General features: G+C 45.6%; 1 protein-coding gene across 1 annotated transcript in view; it reads right to left on the bottom strand.

Moving 5' to 3' along the window:
• Positions 1-250: 250 nt before the first annotated feature.
• LOC142803745 (uncharacterized) overlaps positions 251-16,794 on the bottom strand; it is a 39,565-nt gene continuing 23,021 nt past the window's right edge. Inside the window, exon 2 of the mRNA XM_075889614.1 lies at positions 251-2,908. Within this exon, the coding sequence (XP_075745729.1) occupies positions 379-2,871 (2,493 nt within the window). The 5' untranslated portion in view covers positions 2,872-2,908 and the 3' untranslated portion in view covers positions 251-378. The remainder of the gene's footprint in view (positions 2,909-16,794) is intronic.

Raw genomic sequence — 16,794 nt, 5'->3', positions numbered from 1 at the left:
TGATACGTTACGAGTAAAAATAATGAAATGTATAATTCTTTTCCAACACCTTTTATGCATGTAATACAATTGCTATGCTACCAGGTCGATAGCAGGCTACCACTTAACTAAAGTTTAGACACTCGTAAGTGCTACCCCTTTTGCCAGCAAAACAATCTGGGTGGTTTGAAATTTGAAGAAGTCGACTGATTGAGTGACCCCTCACGCTTTAATCTAGGCATGTTAGTACTCCACTGATGAAAATAATTCTGCACATTGGCTAGTTGATCGCGTTATGCCATCAAACAAAGACATATCTTCAAATGCCCTATCAGAAGTCCACGAACACCGCACAAGCCTTGGTCCTCCATCTGGTAGATGGTAAAATCTGCTGAATATTTACACATGTTCTGTGAACTTTATCGCTTTGATAGAATCATGTTCGCTTACAATTGTCCAGCATAGGTCAGATCTTTCGAGCATGGTGTCTTCAAAACCAGAATCCCTTCTGTCGTGACAATCTTCAGGCACCTCGGTAGACTGATGTAGCTGCTGAGACAAAATGGTGGCCGTCGTAGGAAGAGAACTGTGACCGTGTTGTCTCCAGCACTGCTGGCGATGCTGTTGCTGCGTCTGAACGTGTGAGTAGCGGAAAGGCGTCACGGACGTGGGTGACAAGGTGCGTGGTGAAGCAATGGTGGGGGGTTCTTGCGACTCTGTCGACGTCAGAGATTCCAATGTGGTGGTATTTGTTTCGCTGGAAGATTGCTTCGGGGATCGCTTCCCCATAGTGAACTGTGTCTTTCTGAGGCCTCCAGACCTAGATATTGCGTGCGCAAGATTGACCACGCTCATCTCGTTCTCCTCCATACCTAATGATCTGCCACGCACCAGCACCGGTAGACACGCATGTCCGGCCGCTTCGCACGAGTGAGAGTCGGATGGCAGACTGCCGAAGCGTTGTGCACGTGGCGCGCTGGTGGCACAGTGTGGCACCGCCCGCTGGACTTCAGCACAATGGGTGAGTACAGAAGCGTAGCTACGTGAACCATGCCTAGCGTTGTTTCCAGGACAACGATGGCAAGACTCACTGAGCCAACGCCGCCACTCTTCATGGCTGACGTTGATATTACATGGTGGGTCACTTTCCAGTGAAAGTTTCTTTTTGTTTGCATAACGACCGCGGATGCGGAAGGACTTGCTACAATCCCCTGATAAGCCCTCGGTCGTAGATGTGCGTTTGAAACGTTTCCCAGAAATTTTCACAAACTGTTCACATGGTGCTTTTCCGCTGTCCAGGGATGCTCTTCGGTAGATACTTTTTCTTGCAGAGGCACCGCACCGTGCACGCATGTATTTATTGTGATGGTATGAGGAGTCTTGCTCAAACAGTTCTTCCATCTCACCAACGTAACATTGGTGGTGCACTAGTATAGAGGAACGCCTGGATTGGGACGCATTCTGGTCAGTTGTGACGGCTACGATATTCCATTCACCAGAATTATTCTGGCATAGAGATTGCCTCATCCAGGTTCTTTGGTGTTCTTCACTCCCACCTGAACGCAAAGAAGGAGTACTCTCGAGCACTCTAGTACCTTCCGAACACTTTGGCTCTTGCAGCGGGCTCTGGTGGCTATGGTGGTAACCTTGCGGCGAGAAGAAGCTAGGCTTGCGCGTAAGGCTGTGGAACATCTTACGTATATGCTTACGCGTAGTTTTGTTCCTCATGACGTACAGATATGGATTTACGAGTGACGACGAAAACAGGAGTAGCATGGCAACGGCTGGAAGATTTTGCAAAGGAGTGTTGAACGTCTTCGCATGTGGCTCGACAACTGTCATGGCGAAGAAAGGAAGGAAGCAGGCCGTGAACGAGACGACCACAAAAATGCCCGTGCGCACAGCCTTCAACTTGTCGCCGAATAAAGAAGACGTTTGGCTGGAAGTGCTTCGTTTAGACCATGCCGACTTGCGACTCAGGCAAACAGACACGTCATTCCCGCCGTCCAGTCCTGCCGATGGTGGCGGGCTGATGTCATTGCTTTCACTTTTGACGTTGTGGATTCGGGTGCAAGCACTGTTTCGCCGAGCTGCTTTGAACATAGACGTGTAGATCCATGTGATTCGAATGAAAGGTAGCATAAAGCCAAGAACACACAGGACGCAGGAATAAGCCAGGGTAAGTAGACCCGAGTCGTACCAGGTGACAGTGCACATCGCCCAACTCTTCTGGTACTGCAAATCTGAAACACCCGCAAGTGGTGGCACTGAGACTGTTATCGCAATTACCCATGTCGACAAAATTAGGGCGTTCGTTCGCTTTTTGGTGATGGTCATTGAGTAGTGCAGTGGGCTGTTTACGGCACAGTTACGGTCGACGGCTATGAGTAGAATAGAAAATACATTAGCCATGGTAAGGCATATGGACAGTGTGCCCTGTATCTTGCAAAAAACGTCACCAAATATCCATTCTTGGAATAGTATGGACACGAAGACAAATGGAAGCACGATGAATGTCTGCAGGAGGTGTACGATGGCCATATTGAGTACAAACTTGTTAGATGGCATGCGCACTGATGGGCGTTGGCAGAACAGAAAAAATACGAGCCCGTTGATGGCGACACTTGAAACTATGATGAACAAGATGAGTGTGTAGTGAACTTCGACGCTGATGTAGCTGAAGGATGATAACTGGTCTGCTGGGACTTCCACGGGAGTTGGTGCTTTTGGAGTGACGTCGCCAGGTAGTGCGAAGTGCCGGATACCTAGGACCTCGTGAGGAATGCTGGTATTTGCGATGGCTGTAGTTTCATTCGGGGCAATGAAAATGCGGCTCACAGGTGCCACTCGTGGAGTTCCGGCAGATGTGTCTTCGTCAACCCTCAGATCCATGGCATCCGTTAATCATGAAGGTGAGGTATAGAGGCCCCTGCAAACAACAGAAAAAAAGTTCACTGTTTCATACAATTGAGCAAGTGACGCATTGTAGTCACACTGTTTGTAACATAAAGATAAAAAATTGCATATAAATAAGTAAATTAGAGAGGAAGTTCCGAACAAAGTTTTTGAAAACCTATAAACTGAACATTCCAAAATAGAAATGACTGCAAAAATTAATGGCTGACAAATTATTATTTTTAAGCGTGTGTAGCAGCCATTGCGTTTTTAGCATGAATGCGTCTGTTTTTCAAGGACATTCAAATGTCTGGGAATCTGAAATGGTCCTCGAGGTGTAATTGCATCAGTTGAAGTAACTGAATTGCTTTACCGTGAGCCTCTAGTGCACGCTGCTTAGCAGCATATCAAACTCAATTAAAAACATGTACAAGTAATCTTTATATCCACTCGAAGGTACAATTCCGCAGTGTTTTTTTTTTTGGATTCTAAGGCTTGTTACGAGTTTTATTTTCGTGTGTTCTTCTGAACAATTTTTTATTTGTAAACCAGAATTTAATAAATCTCTTCGCATAGAATAGAAGCAAAAATAATTTAGCTGATTGTATGACAGTGCTCAATCGTGCCATCTAGGGTCTGAAACCTAATAAACTTAACATTCGTACTTATCTATTATTAAACGTATAACAACCTCAAACATAAAACAGCAATCTACTTGCAAATCTTTCGCTTTCTCTTTGGCAATGGCTCCACAGACATCCACCATTCCTTTATCCTTCCCTCAATTCGCTAGTGATTGGCAGTGGTTAGTAATTAGGATGCACTCGTCATACAGATTGCACACAATAGCAAGGGAAGTTATTACTTTCTTTTGTTTTTATTACAACACGTGTCCAGAAAACTATTCACGTCATATACGCAAGACTGCAGTGCTAAAAGCGTGGATAATAATGAGTCCTGTGAAACAAATCTCGCATTTCTCGCCCAGAGAAAATTGACACAGGGAGCTTGAGGCAAAACGTAGCATGTCTTTCTTATGTCGGTAGCGATAATACTGATTTCTGCTGCCAATCAGCTTGAATATTTCAAGTGTATGCTCGCGCTCCTTTCATAAAAGGCTGAACACAGTGACCACAAATATATCTCTAAAGATAAAAAAACAAAAAATCACAAGTTACAATTATATCTTTCCTATGACAAAACTTCTAACAATGAACCATAGTGGACATTTCTGCTAAGACGAGTAGTGACAGAGTCACGTGGAGCACAGCATCACGTGATGATATATTAGTATTTGTTTGAATGCCGATATCTTGATTAGAACTGTTTTTCGAATCTTGCCTAGAATGCCGACGCGCTAAACGTTAAAGAGCTTTCGAAGAAAATCAACAGGTAAGCATTTTTTATGTATGCATAACAGACACAACAAATGTTTTGTTCGTCTTATGTATGTACCTTAATCACACGGCGCTACAGACTCTTCAGTGTGGCTAGGTGTTTCACGATGATTAAACAATTTGGCTTTTTTTACGACACTGCATTGATGCCATCGAGCGAATTACTTGAACAGCAAAGTACGTGCCGTCTAGAGAAATCTGCTTCTGGTGAAAATATATTGCGCAATGAAAAAAATGGTGGATCCCACGTACAGTGGAAATCCCAGATATGCGAAGCACGAATGAGAAATGTTGATTTGTCACTTTAAAATCAGCACAACGTTACGAGATGGAGGTAAATGATGCAACACACGTCTTCCGTGTCATGATTATCGTGTTGCGATGTGTCGTTTACCTTCGTATTAGACTCACGTCACGTGATACCAAATTTAGTATAGGTGGAGCTAGCGAAACGGCCACGAGCACGCTATGAGCGTGGTATGCTGTGATGTTCTTACATCACACGCGTGTCAAGATTATCATGTTTGCACCAGTCATATGTTTCGTCATCCATTGACGTCACGTAACATTGAATTCGGTATATGTGAAGCTAGCGAAACGGCCGTGAGCGGATCATGAAGAGCCCAGCATACTCCAATGTAGCGTCGACGCGCGCGCGCGCTGGGCACAGTGACGCTATACGTTTGCAAAATACGAGCACTCTGCAGTCTGACCCCAAACGCCGCCAGCATCCGTCGGCGCGGCTTGACGGCAACTGGCGTGAACTGCGACATGCTGCACTTCGCGCCGATGCGTACACAGACAACACTGCGTCTCCATCGTTTCGTGGCGCAGGGACGCCGTACGCGCTGAAACGCGCAGGCATAAAAGCAACGCAGCGCGGCGCGTGCCTGCGAGTATATGGCAGGACCGGCGCCTGGCGTGGCCACGCCGGCGTAACGCGACGAAATGAACGCCCGCGAGCACGAACACCGCGTGGCGTCGAAATGTATTGGCGCCTTGACTGTGCCATGCAGTCATGTTCTCACATGACACCCATCTCATGATTATCATGTTTGCACCAGTCACATAACGTCGTCATCTATTGGCGTCAGGTAATACCAAATTTGGCATATGTGAAGCTAGCGAAACGGCCGGGAGCGCATCATGAGTGTGGCATGTAGTCTTGTTGTTACATGACACGCATGTCATGAATTTTGTGTTAGGGTGTGTTGCTTGTTTTCGCCATCCAATCAAGTCATACCATAACAGTTTTGCAGCATGCCATGTGAACGAAACGACCGCAAGAGCTGCAGGACCATGAAATGTATATCATTACATTCATGACACACATGTCATTTTCATGTTATGACTAGTGAAACATGTTTTTTTTACAGTCATGTTATGCCATACCAAGTTTGGTATCGATACCATTATCGAAACAGCTTGGAGGGCTAGAAGTCGTAGTCGTAGGCTGCTAGATAGATAGATAGATAGATAGATAGATAGATAGATAGATAGATAGATAGATAGATAGATAGATAGATAGATAGATAGATAGATAGATAGATAGATAGATAGATAGATAGATAGATAGATAGATAGATAGATAGATAGATAGATAGATAGATAGATAGATAGATAGATAGATAGATAGATAGATAGATAGATAGATAGATAGATAGATAGATAGATACGCTCAAAGTCGCCGAAGTTCGCAAAAAAGTGCTCACGTTTTTTTTTTTTTCGAACAAACGATTTGTGAATTTGGTCAAACACGGAAGCGATAAAATTTAGATTTTTGTTGCTCGCTTTTTTTTCTGCGCACAATTCTTTAAATTTACATATCTACCTAACTATTTTTTCATTCCTTTTGCAATTTCCTTGTCGGTGCCCGTCGTCCCATATCTTCTATGTTGTAGAAGACAGCCTACTGACCTTTCCTAATATTTTCATGCAGCGGGTAGCGAACCGGGCATGTGCCTGGTTAACCTCCCTGCCTTCCCTCTTGTGGTTTACCCTCCCCTTCCTTCATGCAGCGTTACACCAGCTGAGATAGTACAATACGGAGCTTTTCCTGCTTTTTCTTTTCGAAAACAGTTGTCAGACGACAAAGAATGATGATGTGTTCAGCTATTTTTATACGGAGACAACGTGTGAATGGGAACGTTGTGGCATTATTTTTTAGCGGATATTGTTTTGGGCAGTTCTTGCCTAATCATTGCAAGAGGTAAAACTGAAGTGGCTTATAGTTCGCAAGTGATACACGTGCCTGGCTTGCCATCTTTGGTAATGACATGTTTGATGCAGTAGTTACAGCTCAGTTTTCTATCAACACGGGCAAAATCTAGCATACACTTGAGAGTACAGAACTGCTTCAGCATGTACACACGTCGACAGGAATTGAGCTCAATTTAATTGACCTTTGCTAGCACACTCGAGTATACTTGAAGCATAGTTGTTCATGTGTGTGGCTTCATCTCATTGCTATTATTCATTACCGCTGGCAGTCTCATGGAAAGTCATCAGCGAGAGCGTGGTCATGTAAGCTTCCCCATCGCTGCACATAACTAAAGAGCTCGAGCAACGGAACGAGCACCGGGAGCGAGGACTCCTAATAAGGCGAACGCAATAGCCGACAAGGAGCAAAAACCACCACGGTCCTTTGTAACAAAGAGTAACAAGGAGTGGTGGTGGAGCGAAATATGCTGGCATGTCAAGGCGAGCCATATAACACAGTGTTCTGGTAGCGCGAGGAGCAAAGAACCTGTCTAGAAAGCTATAATGACGTGTGGTGGGGAACAAATAAATTTATTACGTCGTCCGTGCTTCGCGGCACAGATAAGAAACATTGTTTCACGTCAGTTTTGCTTCCCAGACGCCACTTCAAGACAAACAAAAGGCAAAGCCAAAATGAAACAGAGAAACTGGGCCTCAGTCGGAATTACTCCCAAGATTTTATTTTAAGTGAATCGCGGAAACAAGGGGTGAACATTCGCAGCCTGGAATAAGGAAGGATGGTGTAAGTCTCTCATGTGCGTAGAGTGTCAATTTTTATGAAAGGAAACATGGTGAGGCGTGGCCTGTGCACTCCAGCGGCTGCTGGTAGCGCGTTCAGGTGGGAGCAAGAGCAACCACAGTCTCTTTTCGCTTCACCTCACGGTGAGCAAAACAACCCTTGGTTATTGATATAGAACGGCAAGATTGCAACTACTCCCCCTTCATGGCGATTACTGGCTCTCGTGTAATCGCCTTGAATGGGTAGGGCACCGAAATTTTGCCGCTGGTTCCATATCAGCAACGAATGGTTGTTTTGCTCACCGCGATACGACGCGAAAAGACTGTAGTTGCTCTTGCTCCCACTTGAACGCGATGCCAGCAGCCACCGGAGCGCACAGGCCACGCGCTCCCATGTTCTCTTTCATAAAAAAAAATGGCAGCATATCCACGGAGTGAATGATGAAGAGTGGGGCGAAGCATCCGTCCGTTTGTTCGTTCTTGCTTCCGTCCGTACATGCGTCCGTCTGTGTGACCGTCCGTGCGTCCATTCGCCCGTCAGTGCGTGCGTCAGTTCGTGTGTCCGCACGTCCATCGGTGCGTCCGTCCCTGCGTTCGTCCATGCATCCGCCCCTGCGTGCGTCCATGCGTCCATCCATCGGTGCAGCCATCCGTGAGTTCGTCCATGCATCTGTCTGTGTGTCCGTTCGTCCACCTATTCAACACTCCCAGTACTACCATATCGCATCTTTTCATCATATATTCCTCATATAGAAGCACCGTCATCCAGCGGACATTCCAAGAACTGCACGAGAGGAGGCACACGCACACTTTCTTACGGCTTGCGCTTCGTGTCTACTTCCCACTTTTAACCATCTCGAGTTCATGATATATGCTAGTTCACTGTATTCATGGCACTGCGGCCAAACGCTAGCTAAACCTTTCTAAAACCAAGGAGGTTACACCCAGCGAGTATAACGTAGCAACCCTTTCTTGTCAGATAGTGATGTACATGCTAATGGCTGCTAAGGGGTAATGAGGGACCGGGGAATTCGTCTTTTAGTTAACGCGCATGCTGCGATTTTCTTATTGTTCAACAACGCACAGAAGAAATCTCCCACCGCCACCATCTTTCAGGTCAAAATCTAAGACTGGTTACACACTACGACTACGACTACTACTACGAGGGACAAAGAGGTGCCGCTATAAGGAGCTTCGCCCCTAAATTTGGCACTGTACAGCCATCAGCAGCATTAACTCAAACCCTCCGATGCGTGGCTTCGGCTCGCTTGAACAGAGGTCAGCGCCACCAAGCGTTGAACGTGATATGCTTGCTGCGGTTAACAATTGATGTAGCACGTGCCGGTTTCACTAGCGAATTTCTGTCTCCAGTCTGTCTGACCGGCGGGTCGAATGCACTCACTTCGCATCCCGTTTTCGCCACGTTTTGCTCGTGGCAACGTTATCGCGCCATGTCCGACTGCCGAAGCGCTGTGCACGTGCAATGCACCTAGATTACTTCAGGCTTACTCACTGTGTCGGCCACGGGCTCTGACGTCACTTCATTTTGACCAGTGTGTCTAGCTGCACAGACATGCCTACGCTTGCTCTCGTCACCCAACACACATGGATTGCCAAGCCCGACGAAAGTTTTTGTGGCGTGCTAGTGTTTTTGTTGGCGCCTTGAGAAAGCAATCTTTTTCTTTCTTCATGAACTGCAGCATGGATATGTGACGGGTTTTGGCAGTGGATGTTCGCAATCTGTACGGCTGGAAATTCGAACAGTTGGGGTACGTTGTGTGGCGAATTGTCGAGGCGGAAGGACCGATGCGGTGAGTGTTCTCGTTTCCTAAGGACCACCGAAGAACATAATGGCAGTGTGCCGTTCGACAAGCCGACGCCGACATCCGTTTTTTTCGTGACCAGAAGGTACGTGTGTCCGCGCTACATATATTTAAGCTGTTCCAATGGCCCCGTCACCACCATGTTCTGTTCTTGCTGCAAAATAAAGGTGTCATGTGTGCTCCTGACTTGTTGGCGTAGGCCCTGGTAATGAATAATAAATGTGCGTAGGAAAACATCTTTAGAGCAGGCTTTCTTCCTCCAGTGTCGGTAAACAATTTGCAACTGGCGATTAGCGCCGCTAACTTGTACTACCTCTGCTGATGTGGGTGATTAAAACGGAAGGAATGCTTTCGCATTACTTAGTGCCTCAGTTTTCTGCATAGTATTTTCTTGCCGGTGTTCATATCATGTTATTTCAGTATTATTGTGGTCATCACATTTAGCTAACATAATTCCTTGAAATTTATATGCATGCAGTCGCCTATGGTAAAGCACTTTCCTAATTGGTTTTCAGGTGTGTAATATCTACTCAAGCTATAGAATAATTAAGAACCACTGCTAAAACAATACCAATCCAAGAATCGGCAGTTCGGTAAAAGAGCCTACGAGTGCTACATGTTTTAATACAGGCCCAGTACTAACAGTTTTTCCAGGTCCTAAGTTATATGACCGACTACGCACCACTGCGCGAGGTTGGCCGAGCAAAAGAGGAAACGCTGCTTCTTGTGTCGGTCACAAAAAATTTTTATGAAACGAGAGATTTTGTTTTCTCTTGCAAAAATCGTCGCCCTGATATTGTGTTGAATAACATTCTTGTAGCAGCAGCATACACTCTCCTTAATAATTGCGTGTCTATGAAGACAGATGTTCGAAAGAGTAAACATAAAACTGTGCAAACTTTGCTAATGAGTAAGGAACAGTTTCTCTGCATGCTTTAGGTAGTGCACGCGTGCGTACGTGCGTAAATAAATAAAAAAACGAATAAAATTGACCATTATTGTTTTGTCACTTTGTTGGTCCATCAAAATTTGCTCTTATAGATCGGCCACACGCTCAATAGCGTCAATCTTTGGCTTTTTATTGGAATAAATGGCTCAGAGGTGAGTCTTCAAAAGCTTTAAATCGGAATGGATTACTTAATCCAGTGCCTCTTTGACCAACAAGGCAGATTAAAGCTACTAAGCATGCAAAGGCTTGCCGGTTAAAGGGAGACGATTTACGGTTAAAGGGAGACAAACGCTTTATCGGTTAAAGGGAGGCGATTGTGGGAATAAATTCACAGACGGCTGTACGCCCGTTCGCTCGGGCAAAACCAGTGACGTCACGGCAGCAGTGAACAGGCCTATAATCTTCCAAGTGGCATTGGCACGTGCCGTGCTGGTGGCATGTATTATTGCTCGACTGTATTCTTATCTGTTCGAATCTATATACTTATCTCGACAACGAATCATTGCGTGCGATAGCTTACGACTCTCACGAGTTTGGATTCACAGCAAGGAATCACATGTATAAAAAGTAGAGCAAACGCATCTTCATGGCGTTTGTAAAAGTTGCACAATAAATAAATCTCAAATGCGGCGGCATTGTTCATGTTCTGATTCAATAATTTTCAGACAGCGTCATTTTAATTGTTCTCGCAACTTTGAGTGTGCCTTTTTGTTTGGTTCGCGCAACACGGAAGATGTCATCTTAGAGCGCAGTGTTTGTGCCTGTTCTCAGCAAGAAAGACACATGGATACAACGCGAACTAAGCAGTTTTCGTGCGTAGTTATCGCATGAAAACTTAAACTGCTATCTTATCTTATAATCAAATTGTGCTTCTGCGACAATAAACCCGAGATAATATTGCCCGCACAAATTTTGCGCTCAAAGAAATTTTCTTTGCAGCGCAAACCGAACAGGAAGGCACACTCTAAACTGTGACAACAGTTCCATTCATGCGGTCTTTAAAATATTTAATCGGAACAAGAACAATGCCACTGCGTTTTAGATTTATTGTGCAACTTTTACAAGCGCCTTCAAGGTGCGTTTGCTCTGCTTTTTACACATCTGATTCCTTTTGAGCAGCAGCTGCGAATTCAAACCTGAAGGGTGCGTAAGCTGTCGCATGCAATGGTTCATTGTCGAGATATGTATAAGACAACGAACGCCATGGGTGCGCGCGATAACGTAGCCACGAGCGAAACATGGCGAAAACGGGATGCTAAGTGAGTGCATTTGACCCGCCAGTTAGGCAGACTGAAAACAGAAATTTTCTAGTGGAAAGAGACGCGTGCTACATCTACCTTTAACTGCAGCAAGCATATCTTTTTCAGCGCTTGGTGGCGCTGACCTCAGTCCGAGGAGCCGAGCCCACGTGCCGCAGCGTTCGAGTTAAAGGTGTTGACGGTTGTACATTATTAGGTTTGAAGCTTTATCTGTTACTTTTTTTTCTGGGACACGTACGTAAGGCAGCCATGAACCCCTCAGTCACTATCTCTTAATAATTTCAGTGCCCTTGTGGCTGAAAGGGGCATCTAGAAGCTGCTTATAATTTCTTAACCATTAAGGTTCCTAAAAAGGGAAGTTCCTGTAGTTTTCAAGGTGTTCTTAGTAAATTTTCTGCATACTGGAGTCGAGAATCTTTAGCGCAGCCGAATTGAGAAAATACCCGATGTCCTGTCTTAATTCGATTACGACCGCCAATTACATTTCTCCGCGAAATTCTCCGTGCCTGTACAGCTCAAACTAAAGCTTTACCGAGGTTATAAGTGCTTCAGCTAACGGGCTTTGCGACTGGAATTAGGTCACCGCAAATTTATTTAGTTTTTAACTTTGTCTGTGGGTGTTATTTTACAAAATCTTGCTGTTCTTTGACGGAATTTACTTCCGCGGTAATTGTAATATAATTTATTTTACGGCCATCGGGGTACATCCACTGGGGCTCAAATAAACGTCATCTCTTATTGTTCGATGATGATGTCGCAGCTGCTGTACCCGCTGACACACAACCAAGCAAACAATTCTCGTAGCAAATGAAGACCCTTCGATTCTCTGAGAATCGGTTTTAAGGAATCGCACAAACTGGTATTTTTTGAGCTAAGGCCTCACAGTGTTGAGCTCGAGGATGCGCGTTGTATACCCGACCAGAGTAGCTGCAATTTGGCGGATCTGAATACAAGAACATCGGTCTCCTTGGATAATATGGTGAACGTTAAGGAACCCTCACGTGGTTAAAAATTAACCCGGTAGGGCAGACCTCTTAATATTGTATAGCTTTCCGACCCGTGAAACCACAGAATTTATTATCATCAAAGAGACTTCATGGAACTAGCTTACAGAACACCCAAACCACTCCGAGTACAAGGGTCACACAGCATCTTTCTTGAAATTGGTACTGCTCATAATAAGGCGATACCCCCCCCCTCACCTCTTCAATTTACACGTGTATAATTGTCACACCTGTCCCGTTTATTAGGGAGGAAATCGCCGGGCTAATTCCAAGAGCCGAAGTATCGGCCCCCCGAACCGCACCACGAAAGCGTGGACAATTTAGAAGTGGTCCTTATTGGTGCGCCAGCGGACGCCGGCTGTGGCCCAAAGAACAAGACAGAGCCGAGAGTTGATAAACAAACAAAATTATATTCTCATTAACGGCAGATCAAAAACAATACACACGTATGCACACTCCACAATAGTTACATACAATACGTCACCAAACAGACAATGTACTACACAGTACAATCAACCACACTTGAAACAACGGACACAGACAACAATACGCACTACAATGCAGTCGCATGCATTGAACAACCAAGACACTTAAAGACTAAAGAGATATAAAACCTATTCAGTCCAAAGTCCTTGGAACAAAAGTCTGAATGATACTCTTCCGAGAATCACTCACTCAAAGTCCAGCGTTGTTGTCGTTCCGCAGCTCTCGAAGTTCTCTCCCAGGAAACCTCCCGTCTTCAATTGGCCACTCTTCCAACTTCAACTTCTTCGCCGGAAATCCGTCGGCTTCACACACGCAGCTGTTGCCCGCGTCTTCGCTCGATAGCGGAAAACCCACGCTCTTGCCTGTAGCTCGAGCCGTCCCTACGGACCACAAACTTCGCCGACTACACGGCGGACTCTCTCCGCACTCTGGCGCTCACTTCCGTCTCCTCCTGTTCTGTCACTACGGGCAGAACCTTCGCCGACTACACGGCGGAATTCCTACGCGCTCCGGCGCTAACTTTTCCGTCTTCTCCTGATTTCTCGTCTCGGCTGCTCGGTTAAATACCTTGCGCGCGACTTTCCAGATCTTCCTCGTCATTTCGTCGGCGCGATACGCAGCGAAGGCTGGGGAGAGGCGAGACGGTTTGTCTGCCCTCCGCGTCGGATGACTCAGCTCGGTCTGACCCCGCCCCGTTCGTTCGAGAAAAATCGCGGTCTTGCTGGGCCGCCGATGTGGGGTGAGGAGGATCGTCTGCGAAGCCGTGCTTCTGCGGGGAGAGCGCGCGCCCGGGAGCCCTGGATGTTTGCTTTCTTTCTTTTTTTTTTCTTTTTACCTCGCGGCGTTTCTGCCGCCCGTTGTCGCAAGGATTTGGCGGCGCGCTCTTGTTTAGCGCTCGTTCTGTGACACTGCCCCCCACTTTAAGAATATTATCTCATAATATTCAAAACCACACAAACGAGCGCGAACAGTCACCACACATTCTCACAGACTGTAACACAATCCGTCGCTCATGACACTTCACATTCACAATATATCTCTCAATACAATCGTACATTGTAGTTCAATTCCACAACACATGAAATATAGCCACAGGTACATGCCTACAACACTTCATCACACATTCTAAACAATACAAACGTACAAAGTTCTGTCTATCCAACAATTATACAACACTATACATCACACCATCGCACAGAACACTGACTCGCTCGACATACACTTGAGACACAGGATAACAAGAACAATAACACAACATATGGCACTCAGCACTGCCCAACACATTCTGATTCGACCTCAGCACTTATCCTGAATACTTCGAACAGCGCTTGCGCCCCTTTTTGCGGTGCTCGCTCGACTTCTTGTTTTTCCACGTTCCCTTTCGGCGAGCCCTTTCCAACGACGATATCTGGGGCGTCGTCTCAGCCATCGTTGTCTCTTCCGACACCGTTAACGCGTCATTACGTTCGACGGGTCCTGTCTGTTTATTTACCCGCTTGATAATGCCTCTACATTTTGCCCGGCTGGCCAACCCCGTCTCCTTTACACTGTCGGTCGGTTGAGGTCGTGCCGACGTAAGTCCGGTTGCTCGGCCCGTGAACTTATTCGACACGATCGTCTTCTCCTTCGCTGTCTCTTGCACCGCAGCTTCACCTTGGGCTCTAGTAAGATCCGCCACGGGATGCTCCTCCACTGTATCTCGCAGTCGCTGTGTTGGCGAGGGCTCTATCTTCGGGTCTTCTCCCAAACATTCTGGATCACTTGGCCCTCGCGCCCCGTCGATGTTTCCGATGACAAGGTCATACAGGGGGGTCGTCAAGCATTGCTTGAACCTTTTTCTTCTTTGCTGCTTATGCTTTGTGGGGACATTGAGGAAAACCCTGGGCCTGACAAGACCCTAACGGAACTAATTCAGTTGGTTAAAGAGACAAATGAGCGTTGTATTAGAATCGAGACTAACCAATCGAGCATGTCACAGGCATTGTCTGATCTTAAGGTTTCCCATGAGACAGTTGCAACTGCTGTGGCTGACATTACCGTACGGCTACAAACAGTAGAAAAACGGATTAGCGATCTTCCAAATGTACAGCAAGAACTATCTATCACGCGCCAATCACTAATTCGCGTGGAACAAGAGACAATTGATCTACAAGCCCGGCTTGACGAGGCTGAAGATCGGTCTCGACGTGATAATGTGCTATTTTATGGCTTACCTGACGTGCCAGACGAGAAAGCGCACCAGTCAGAAGAAAAAATTATCACGATGGCCCGTGACAGGTTGGATGTTCGCTTATCACCCGATGACATAGCACGAGCACACCGAATAGGCAGATACTTGGCAGGTAAAAATAGACCCCTCATTGCTAAATTTTCAAATTCCAAGTCAAAAATGCTACTACTGTCTAAGAAATCTATTTTACGAGGTAGTGGCATTGGCCTTTCTGAAGACTTCTCTGTATCAACTCGTGAAGCTCGTAAAAAGCTGACAGAGTTTGGCATTGCTTTAAAAAAACCGTTTAAGTTGCGGTACAAAAAATTATATGCACAAAATAAATGCTATGTGTATGATGCTCGCACCAACGTCGTCTGCGAGGCACCTTCCCCACAAGTTGCCGTTTTCTCTAGCCCTAGGGCGACCAGATCAGGTCGTCCTTATTCTAACACTAGCTAGGACAGTGTGAGGGGTGGTGGCTCATCTTCACCATCGGAGCTTTCAATCCTGTATGCTAATATTCGCAGCCTTATTCCGAAAAGAGACCGCCTAAGTGCTTTAATTAATGACACGGATGCTGACATAATTCTTTTGTCTGAAACCTGGCTTTCCGATCAAATTGCAACAAGTGAGCTTTTTCAGTGCCACAAAACTTTCACTGTACATCGATGTGATCGCTCCGAAAGAAGGGGTGGTGGGGTCCTTATTGCTGTGAATGAGTGTTTTCAATGTACACTTCTGAAAATCCCTTGTAGATTAGAAATTGTCTGGTGCTACGTGACGATTTGTTTTCAAAAAATTGTTTTTGGCATTTGCTATCGCCCGCCTAATTCCAACGGCTCTTTCTGCGAAGAATTACATGATTGCCTAAGTCATATTTCGGCATTAACTCCCGGTATTCCAGTTTTTCTTCTAGGAGATTTTAATTTTCCATCAATCCAATGGTCTCATCCATGCCCGTTTGCAGAGCCTGCTTCAGCTGAAACGAGTTATTTCCTAACCACTTGTTTGGATTACAATCTATCTCAATTAGTGCGTATTCCCACCCGTGTTACTCCTAGCACATCACACCTACTAGATTTGATACTCACCTCATCACCAGATATTGCATCTGAAATAACTCACTTGCCAGGGTTGAGTGACCATGACGTGCTACATTTTTCCATTTCTGTACCGAGGAATAGAAGGAGCAATCGCTTTAAACTTATAAAGGATTACAATAAGACCAACTTTGAGGCTATCAACACCGAGCTTTCCTCATTTCTCGACAGCTTTTGTCTTTCTTACAATGATGCTACGGTCGAGAAAATATGGACGTGTTTCAAAGACAAAGCACTGCATCTAATAAAAAAGCATATCCCTGTAAGGAAGGTTTATCATTCATCCAACGCGCCATGGTATTCAAGGTACCTCAACCGGCTGTCTAACAAAAAAAAAAGGCTCTTTCGTGCCGCCAAGAAATCGTCATCTGCTGATAAGTGGTCCACTTATACAACCGCGGCAAAAGCATACTCCAGTGCATTAAAAGAAACTAAGTTTAAATTTTATAATAATACACTTCCGTCATTGCTCCAAAGCAACCCAAAACGCTTTTGGAATGTCGTGAGAAACCGGGATAATCTAACTATAGCTCTTACTGATAAATCTGGCGAGTCAATCCCAAGCAGCCAGTGCGCTTCCACACTTAACACTGTTTTTGCCCGTTCATTTTGTGCTACTCACCCTGACATCTGTCCACGTTTCACTGCGCCTAGCTACGTTCCCATGGAACCCATTTTACTTGACTCGTCTGG

Source organism: Rhipicephalus microplus, chromosome 3 (genome assembly GCF_043290135.1).
Source record: "Rhipicephalus microplus isolate Deutch F79 chromosome 3, USDA_Rmic, whole genome shotgun sequence".
In the NCBI taxonomy this organism is placed as follows: domain Eukaryota; kingdom Metazoa; phylum Arthropoda; class Arachnida; order Ixodida; family Ixodidae; genus Rhipicephalus; species Rhipicephalus microplus.
The sequence above is the reverse complement of the archived record's forward strand: the minus strand, read 5'-3'. Positions and strand labels throughout refer to the sequence as shown.